The sequence below is a fragment of the Epinephelus lanceolatus genome, chromosome 3 (genome assembly GCF_041903045.1).
Source record: "Epinephelus lanceolatus isolate andai-2023 chromosome 3, ASM4190304v1, whole genome shotgun sequence".
Lineage (NCBI taxonomy): Eukaryota > Metazoa > Chordata > Actinopteri > Perciformes > Serranidae > Epinephelus > Epinephelus lanceolatus.
The window spans coordinates 27,474,908-27,485,469 of NC_135736.1; the positions used below are offsets into that span (position 1 = coordinate 27,474,908).

At 42.6% G+C, this 10,562-nt stretch overlaps 1 protein-coding gene across 1 annotated transcript in view; it reads right to left on the reverse strand.

The window, feature by feature from the left end:
* hhip (hedgehog interacting protein) overlaps positions 1-9,059 on the reverse strand; it is a 34,266-nt gene extending 25,207 nt beyond the window's left edge. Inside the window, exons 1-2 of the mRNA XM_033624472.2 lie at positions 8,249-9,059; positions 4,105-4,297 (exon numbers count right to left, since the gene is read on the reverse strand). Coding sequence (XP_033480363.1) covers positions 4,105-4,297; positions 8,249-8,518 — 463 coding nt within the window. The 5' untranslated portion in view covers positions 8,519-9,059. The remainder of the gene's footprint in view (positions 1-4,104; positions 4,298-8,248) is intronic.
* Between the last annotated feature and the right edge of the window lie 1,503 nt (positions 9,060-10,562).

Genomic DNA, 10,562 nt, shown 5'->3' on the forward strand with positions numbered 1-10,562 from the left:
CACATTTAAATAAACAGCAAAAATCCAGTTTGCCATTCTGTCTGATTCCCAAAAGCAACTCTTATGTGTAACAGCTCATGTGCTATATGAAGGTTTTCCGATGTCTACCTTTCTACGTAGCCATCTGTAGACAGCAGGTATACAGAGATTTCCATCTGCGGTCTCTGATCTCAGTGACAGAGCCCTGACCTTTCAAATCATATTCCCCTCATCCAGCTGGTGTATGGGCTCTGCTCACACAGCCGTAACACACCCCAAAAAAAATAAACGGAAACAAAACTTCATTGCACATTGGAAAAATAAAAACAAATTAAAAACACTGACACAGAAGACTAGGAAACGGCCATATTTACTCGAAGACATCTGAAATAATGGTAGCAAAAATTGTGTAATATTATGTCATAAGAGTTCACTTTAAAAGGCTATCTGTAGGGTGACATTCAAATTCTGACTGCACACACAAGATAAGAGGTACACTATGTCCCATCTCTTACTATCAAGTATCAAAGTCAGCATGTTAAAAGGTCACTTCAGTGTAGGTACTATACTGTGGTAATGGTCGATGATAGTTTTTACTGTGCAAAATTGCATTGTTTAAATTAATTGGAGGGAAAAAACATTTTATTATTTCTGCAATTCATGGCCATCCATAATTGTTCTTTGATGAATACACTCAAGCACTTTCCTTCAAACAAGTCTGACTGTTTTGCATTACTGAGCAACACGTGGGCACAGCATGAAAAATGAAATAATCAATCTGTTAAATATGGCATGTAATTATGAATAAAGAAAGAAATGCTTTCAGGGTGAGAGATATTCTTTCCTTGTGTGCCTAACAAAGACATGGTACTTGCAAATGCTTCCTGAGTTGTATCTCAGCAATTTTCATTCAACTTTTGCTTAAGTGTTTTATAAGGAGAGATTTTCCTCATCCGAATCAAGGGTGTAAGGATAGAGGGTTTCATAGGCTGTACAGAATGTGAAGCCCTTTGAGGCACATTTGGGATTTGCGATATTGGGCTTTAAAAATAAATCTGACTTGACTTACTGACTATAGTCTACTAGTTTAGCATGTGATTTCAGAGTAAAACTGCCATCATATCATTCCTGATTTCCCTTTGGTCTGCTGGTTTACCTAAAATGCTTGAGTGCCAGAGCAACAAGTGATCTGCGTAAACACAGCAGTCACACACAGCTAATCCTGCAGCCTGTGCAGTCACAACACTATTCCCGGCAAAAAGCAAAGTGTGCAGTGGGTCTCAGAGGCCCTTGGCGACCTAAAAACAATCTTGCCAATATTGTTTCCTTTAGTCAATCCCTCAGAGGACAGAGGAGAGCAAATACACCAGTGATAAAAACACAAACAGGACTCTCCCTGCCCTCCTTTCATCTCCCTCTTCTGCCACACACCGACCACAAGCGCTGACCGCACCAAATACTGGAGGTGATAGGATATCCCCTCAAACATCTAAACACAACATGAAGATCAAACACACACAGAAACACACACACACTCACAGAGCTCTGGCTATACCACCCACTCACTTGTGTCTGCAGTTATCTTAACCATGCTGGTTGGGGACCTCGGGTGCAGGGTGGGGGTATCAGTGAAGAAGGGAAGAAGATATGAGAGAAGAGGAGTACGGTGAAGGTGGGAGGCCTCCATGCAGAAGTGAGAGTCAAGGCAATAAATGTCTTTATGGAGAAATGGGGGCTAAGTACATGGCCTAATCAAGGGCTGGTGGGGAGTTTCATGGGAGAAGGACGACAGTTATGGATGCTGTAAAGGCTACTGTTTCATTTTAATACCTTTGGCCAGCTATTTTGAATTAGCAAAAGTAAAGGACATATTGTCTGTTCATGTTTATGGTTACATTGACTGTTACTGCCTTGCATGATAAAATTCAGAGCTACAATGACAACACAACTGTTAAGGCTTATACAAAGGATGACTCTATAGGAGAGATTTATCTCTGTAGTAGGATTCAATATAATTAAGTTATTTGTGTTTAGTATTTATGTATGTTCCACCTTCATCGTACTGTGTGCACAAGAAAAAAGAGTATGAACCAAGTACGAGAAGAAGAAGAAGAGCAGAGCGAGAGAAAAAAAAGGACAGGAGAGAACGAGAGACAGCGAGGAGCGGGAGAGAGAGAGGGGGAGAGAGAGGGAGAGACAGAACTCTGTCCATATTCCCGGCTCCCCAGCGCTAAAGTTATACTTCCATCTGGTTATCTTCCAAGGCAACCTGGGTGGCCCACCCAAAGTACTTGACATCTTGATGCACTTCAGCAGTTTTACATACACACAACCTTTGTAGAAAAATAAATGTGTCATTCGTCACCACATATGCTGATCTGTGGAGGGCTGGAGGGGGGTGGGGGGGGTGGAGCGGGGAGGAGCACGACGCTGAACACAGGGAGGGGGGGGATTCTTCTCTGGATTCCTCTCTTGAGCTTTTTCGGTTTGACTCTCTGAGCCCATATGTCTGTCAGCTCATGAGCAAGTAATGTAACTCCAGACAAGCCTTCTTCTTCTTCCCTCTCTCTGTGCTGAGTCCCACTCGCCAACCTCAATTGTAGCTCAAGTGCTGTACAAGATATGCAAGCAGGCCATTAGATGCAGACGAGGATGGACTCAGATGGAATGTATGTGTTTGATATTTGACTTGAGCTGCAGCATACCATGTGGGTGGGTTGCAGACAAGTGTGTTTGAAACTGTTCTCTGTTTGCAAATCTCAGCAGATCTAATCAGTTTGTGGCGACAGAGATTGGAAGAAGACTTGGCTGGAGGAGAAAATACAGTCCACAAGTGTTTGATCATGTTTGGTATGCACTCTGAAGGCACAGGTACCTGTGATCTTGCATCCCTTCAAAGGAAATTCTTCTGAAGACCAAATGCTTTCAGAGGGCAGAGGGGTTCCTATCATTTAACAGTACCACATCCACAAGGAAAACTGTTGCATCAGTGGGGTTCTTTGCCTGTTCTGTAGATTCTGCCATCTCATAGTAGAGCTTGTAGTCAAAGATGACAGGGGCCCGTAAAACAACACTTCGACAATGTTTAGATTCATGTGAACTTACTACTCAAATGAAAACATACAGGTGGGAGAGCATGAGACACAGGTTTTTAAGTGACAGTTTATGTCTGAGGACGGCAAGGTGCCAGGCAGTCATGTCTAGACCACAGCTTGGGTGCTTATGCATCCCACATACAGAATCAGCCCCAGGAGTTGAGTCTGGTGAGCAGCATCCAGGAACAGGTCATAAAATAATTCATTTTGCTCCTGTCCAATTTTTTCGGTAGACTGGTCAGGCTGGGGCGGCTTTTGTTCGTGCGTGTTTTCACACCCACCTTTGCAAATCTAATATTTTCCATTCACATGTCAGGAAATGCCTCAAATCTGTGTATTGTTACAATACTCAAGGTCTTCCAAAAACAAGTCAAATGTTTGCAAATTTATGCTGATTAAAATAAACTTGCATGATCCGAACAAACCTAACAGAGACAAGAGAACAAAACTTTCTGCACCTGGTGCCATAAATACGGCTAGGCTGAATACTGCGTCATAAAAAACGCACAAATATTGCTCTGCTATTTGCTAGGCCAAATGTGCTGCATCAGACTGCAGACTAATCAGCAAACTGGTGTTTTGTCTGTATAGGCAGTGTGTGGCAGGTCATTTTACTGATGCATTGAAGTGCAACACTAAAGCAAGGAGCAAGGCGGCGAGCAAGCAAACGGGTGAGACAAGCTCAGCAACAAATGGAGGTGAGGTCAGATGAGGTAAGAGCTGGATAAATAAATATTCACAGACCAGACTACTGACGCACCACTTCTTGCATAAGTCCAAAAATCTGCCAGTTCTACATGTGCAGGCTGAGTCTCAATGAGAAATGAGGCCTGCTGTGAATTTTAATTTATCACAATTCGAGGTGTCAGTTTCATTTCAAATGTATGAGAGACTGAAATGAGCATGCCTAACGTATGCCTGCTTTCACTTACTGTATTCACGTGTATATGTTTGCTTGCGTATCACCAGGTAACCACACAGGAGCTATAATTCAAGTCACATTCATGGTCATTATTATCTGTATAATTACCTGGTATGTGCCCCCTGCAGGTGTAGTAGAACTCGCGGCAGAAGTCCTGGCAGAGCCGTGGCAGGTCTGGCTCCCTGTGTGGCATCTTATCCATGTCCAAGGAGTGGAACAACACCTGGGCATTGGGGGAACAGCGAGCACACTTGATCTCCTCCAGGAGACGTCCACACTCGGTGTTGTTGGTGGAGAAAATCTGGAGACCACACGCAACAAGGACCAATGCCTGATTAAAATGTGGGCTGTTAAGTTTTACGTCTTTAGTTAAGATTGTTGGGTGCACTTTAAAATCTTCGTCATCATAAATTCCTGACAACTCAAGATGACTTAATTTGAGATGTTTCCAAATGATTTCAGTGAGCCCAGATTATATTTTAAAGGCAAATATTAACCTTTAAAAGATTTTACCTAACTTTTTCAATACGCAGGCTACAGATCAGCCTATGTAATGTGTAAAATGAATGGTTCTGATTAAATGTTTAGATCATTACTACAATAACACACAGAGATGCCTAACTACTTTCCATGCCTCACCACTTAAAAGCCCTAAATTAGCCAATCTCACCCCAGGTACCCCGCAGAAAGACGGTGGTTTCTGCTTAGCACGAATGCTTTAAAGTAACAACAGCACATTCAGATAATGACTGTACGTTAACAACATCTTTCTCCCATATGACGAATGCAAAGCGACATACTCTCTTGCTGGCAACAAGGTATAAAACAGCACAAGATGTCCTAAACCCATTACTTCACACGCCACATCATTAGCAAAACATCAATGTCATTATGTAGTCTGTTTATATTCTACATGATCTGCAGATTTGACATGCGGTTAGTTATTGTTAGGGTTGGTATTGTGCTGAACAGTTTGTTCGCACGGCAACTTTCTTTTTTTTTCTCCCAGCATCATCTGTAGAATGAAGAATGAGGAGGGTGACAGACAGTCACTTGCACAGTGTGAAAGTCTGCAGCATCTCTGCCACGATCTGCATGAACGTTCACACCATTCACACTGCAAAGACACTCCAAATTTTCACTGGTTGTGGTGGTATAGCCTTTTTTCTCATTTTCCCACTGAAACATTTCTTTAGAGTTTTTACAATCCCATGTGCACACACTGAATTACAACAAAGTCTTGCAAATGGGAATTTTTAAGCTGAGGTGCACTTATGTTTTCAAATTTCTTTCCTATCCTAACAACATGTTCTGTCATATCCAATTCTATATCCTTTGATGCCAATTTGTTAAACATTGAGGTTGGAACACCCTGTCTGTTTGGAGAAATAAACAAAGAAATCATCTCATTCACTGCTTACTTACCCAAGTTCATAAACAGTTAAAGTCAAATTTCAATTCCCAATGTCTGACAGATCCCGGAGCATGAAATGAATGAAGCCAAATAACAGCCTCAAAGCCAGACTTGGGGTCATTACGCAAAAGTACACAAAGAGTTAATCCAAAAGAAATTAGCAGGATTATTTACATAACAAATTAGCTGTAATAAAGCACAATGTAATCTGTTTTAGGTCAAGAGCAGCGCTGCTTGGGCAGCCAGGCAGGCAGGCAGGCTGGTAGTGCTTTGCTTTGTGTGAGGTCCATGTGTAAACACCAATTTAGAGATAGACAGGCACATCATTCCCACTCTGGTATCAACAAATTAGCAGTCTGTCGAAGTCAATTAGACCAGCGGACCCAAGGCCAACATATGGATGCCTTACACTTCACTCAGACTGCAGAACAAACTGCAACTGGGGAAAAGATTTTGTGTTCAGAAGTTATTCAGAGCTGTGTTTACCCAACAGGTGGCAGAACATCTGGCAAAACCTTGAGAGCCTACCTGAAAGATAAACTAACATATACAGAAAATCTCTCATCACAAGAGGTGGTGTAACGGACAAATTGAAGAAGAAAAAGAAATTGCAGTCTATAAACTCAGATCTGAATCCCACTTTTGCTCTATATTTTATCTAACTGTTGAAGTTTTCCTCAAAAAGGGAGCTCCAGCCTGGCTATGACTCCGTATGTGTGGTGTGTTCCTCTGTCTGCGTGCCCTCAAAACTCATGCCATGCAGTGTTGTGGGCATGCCTGCCCTCCTGCTCTAAATTGCCCATTGATTCTGTGTGCCATGGGCTGGCACAAGGTCCACGGAGAGTAGCATTTGTGTGCTCTCAGCCATGCCCTGTGTCCATATGTTGCTGGGATGGGCTCCAATGTTGCCATCATCCAAACCAGAACAAGTGGACCTTTGTTTGTTGTCTTTTGCTGAATCTCGGTGAGTACGTTCCTCAAAAGCAGGGAGAAAATGGCAACTAGGCTCAGCTGTTGCACTTTTGCTGAGGACACGCTAAAGCGGGTCAAGAACAGAGCCATAATCAAATAAACATGGCGCAATAGCAGCATAAGAAAATAAAATTGTCATTAACGTATTCCCAGGCTTATTTCAGATGTTTACATTACATGTTCTAAAGTTGGCGTCACACCAAGCTGCAATGCATAGCTTCATGTGGGAGAACAGCTGTTAACAGGATTACTTCTTTCTAGGAGAGCATCTGCGTAATGGCTTTTGCCAATGAAATTGCCGGAACAAATATATTAATATACAATGCCACACTTGGACAAAAAAAAAAAAATCACTTGTCTTTCAACTGCAATAAATCAGTGACACCCTGCAAACCTCATATGGTCAGAGAGACTGGGAGCAAGAGAGGGGGAGAGCACTGATGTAGGCAATGCTAAGCTTTAACAAAACACTTGTCCTCAGGGAATAGGTGTAAGTTGGTTGGCAGGGGGATATACTGAAGGACACACACCCTCTCAAAGGCATTAACACTTGGACAGGACCGATGACTGGGGGAGAGTGATGTTCTCCAGCTTCTCCCATTAGTGAAACCAACAAACACAATGGTGTTGTTGTTATTCTTTTGCCATAATCAGAAAGGGCTCCGTGTGTGGGCAGTGTAGTGGGGAGGAGGAGAAGTCGAGTTCGTCCTATTCAGTTTCCCCCCCTCTTATTTGCATGACTTGAGCAAATTAAATGATGCAATATGGCTTTTTGTCGCAACACAAAGTAAGATACCACCCAGCCACTGAATGATTCGAGGAGTGGTTTACATGAGAATGGCCCGGTACGGATCCAACGGAATCCGCTACAAGTTGGGAGCATACAGTCGCCCCTTTTTCCTGCCTCCCCCCTACGGAAACTGAACATTTAAAACCCTTACTTACACGACATTTTTACACTTCTTTTACCTCTTTAGTTGTAACGTCCATGAGTGTTACGTAAAAGCGCGAGTCCAGAACATTTTACGGAACTTTTCCCCACCTGACGTTATAACGTTAGCTAGCTTAACAAATTCCTGTCGCGACGTTAACGCCGAAAACCCGCTGCGAACTAACGGCTGTCAAACAGACGACAAGAAAACAGTTTACTACCAGCTCCCAGCTTCGGTAAACAACGGTCGACGGTGGATTGAAAGGTACAACCGGGCTCCTACCTTTCCGGGTTTACGGTTCAACACTTTAGCAAGTACCAGTTTCTCCTGACAGTTGACTGTAGCGAGAAGTAACGTAAATCGAAGAGTGATTACCATGGTAACGCCGAAGCGCACTGGACAGCTGAATTGAGTTGCACCAGATTGAGTTAAGCAAAAATGTGTCCTCGAAACATGGAAATTCATTTGATTTCTGACCTGGTGAGCAAATAAAGAAAAGAAAAGAAGAACATAAAAGATAAACGGACACTATACGAGCATAATAAGTTGCTATGTACGGATATAGCGATGTCCTACGAGACTAAAAACATAAACAATACACACATGCAGTGTATATTACACATGCAAGTGTTGCAGGGCGAGTCAATCAGTTATATATTACCCGAATATAATATAAAAAAACACAAAGGCATGGTTAGGTCACATACAAAACACGGTATGTTACAATAAGACTTTAACATCAGGACACTCAGAGGCAATGCATAGCCCAGGGCTGATTCCCCTGACAATCTCCAAATTCAGCTGTCGGCACCAAGTGGCAGCATGACAATACACAAGGGCTGCAAACGCATCTCCTGAGGCGTTTTAAGCTGTAAAAAAAACCCCACTCCTTTAATGTGAAGAAAATACAGGTTGTGCACGGACATTAACCTACCCTGGCATCCCTGCGGTGCAGGATCTGATAGGCGGCTCTCCTGGTGGGACAGCAGGACACACGAGGATACAACCTGTGGCAAACTTCTCCGCTGCTGCTGCCGTCAAGCAATACTTTTCGCTCCCTTTTCTTCAGCCGCTTGGGCAAGCTTCCGTCGTAACATCTTCTCCTCCTGGGGCTGATCTCTCCCCTCTCGCCGAATTTTGCGTCTCCACATTCCCACACGCTGACCGCGATGGCCAGGACGAGCACAAATTGCAAATTCTTCATAGTTTCAAAAAATCATAAAATTAACAAAAATATAGGAAAACACAATTATAAAAAACAAGATCTGCCTCCCTTTTGGAGAAAAAGAGTGAGGTTAACCTGCTATATAATTGGATAGTCTGTGTGTTTTTATTTTGGGTTATATTTCTCCAAGTAGCAGAAGCCAATTACAAGAAAATTAAAAATGTCCTGTCAGAACAGGTGTCCTGAAACTGCCTCACTGCGATACAGAAGTGTGTTTTAAAATAAATTAATGTTGCTTTTGCTTATATACTACTAGCCTACAACTCAGAAATACAAAATAAAAAAATAAAATAAAAGCAAAACAATAACACCAATTTATCCTGATGAACACAAAAAAAAGTCAAAAACACCGTGAACTGCAAAAGAGCCGTGACGTCCCTTCAGATGTAATTCCTTTTTAAGCACAGCACGGCGGTTTGTGCATGCACGGGGTCAAAAAAAAACATAGAAGACATAAAAGTTGTCTCTCACTAAAGTCCTCAGACCGCTCACATGTTTTCCCGTGCTCTTTCCTCCTTCTTTTTAACCAGCGCGCGAGAAGAGGAGCGAGCGCGGTGACGTATGACTTCGCGGGGGCGCGCATGTGGCCACAGTCGCGTCCACGCCGAGGTAAACAGTTACCTGGTAGAGCCGAGGACGGAGAGTGGAGGCGGAGGGAAGCTCGCTGCTGGGCTGCATCGACCGCAGAAGTGATGAGGATTGTTGCTCAGGTCTGCTGCAGCCTTATGTGTATGATGTCCACAAATACAACCACTTATTTAATCGGTAGACAAATTAACAGCTTGGTTATTAGTTATGTAAATCTCATTTTCTGATTGTATTTGTGTCAGCTGACAGTCTTTCACATTCAGTGGTGCAATGTAACTAAGCACAGTTACTCAAAAACTGTACTTTAGTACAATTATACTGGGTATTTTCTGCCACTCTGTACTTCTATATCACTACATTCAGAGGAAAATATTGCACTACATTTTTTTAAAAGCTAGTTACTCTGCTAATTCATGTTTTACATGCAAAACATATGGTCAGTGTATAAAATATGTGTAGTATAGTAGTATATGAAGTACTTAAAATGATTTCCCCCGTGACCATATACAATATTTTGTACAAGTTCATGCATCAGCAATCATAATTCAGAACAGTTACCATTCTTTTGCACATTGAGTACTTTTACTTTTGATGCCTCTGCACTTTCACTTGCTGTGAAGTATTTTTACATTGATACTTTTACATAAATAAGGAATCTGAATGCATCTTCCACCGCCATCCATATGTTGGAGTTACTACACAGCCACATGTACCCGAGCCAAGTCTTTAAAATATTTGAAAAACGATCCTTACATTTTGTTCTGGAATAACTGAGCCTATGGGAGAAGCGTGGAGATTTTCTGCAAGACTCTGGCATTATGAAAATGGGGAATATTATGTTACATCACAAACTATGTCATGGGTGTTTGACTTTGTTTCTAAATATGGTCTAAAAGGTTTATTCTAGTAGCCACAGAATGAAGATCCACATGTGTTAGGCAGTGGAAAATCGGCTACGATGTGAATCAATCGCTGTGACCCCATGCGCGGCAATTTGTTGCCCCTACGGTTGCACATACTGCATAGCATCTTAATTTGGCTCCTGATAATACCGAACCAAATGTGGGACAAATCCTCTTTCATTCCTTTTCTTCAGAAAAGTCACACGATAGCGATCCGAAAGGGAATGTCCAACTGTGGCAATTACTGGAGAAACAACAGCCCCCCCCTTTTTGGATACACAGAGAATCTGAAATCAGTTACATTAGCGGCACCTGTTCTTACTTGGGGGTCTCCGGCACTCACCAGAGCCCCAGCTCAGCTTATCTACAGGAATCTGGAGCGGGAGGAATCCAGGAGGGGTTGGTTTGATTGTGGGCAATTATGGAAATGACTGTGTGTGCTATGAAGCCGTAGCAGACCCTGCCAGATCTGACCCCCCACCCTCTACATTCTTTACGTTACCCAACTGGAGACATTTCAGGACCAAGTATAG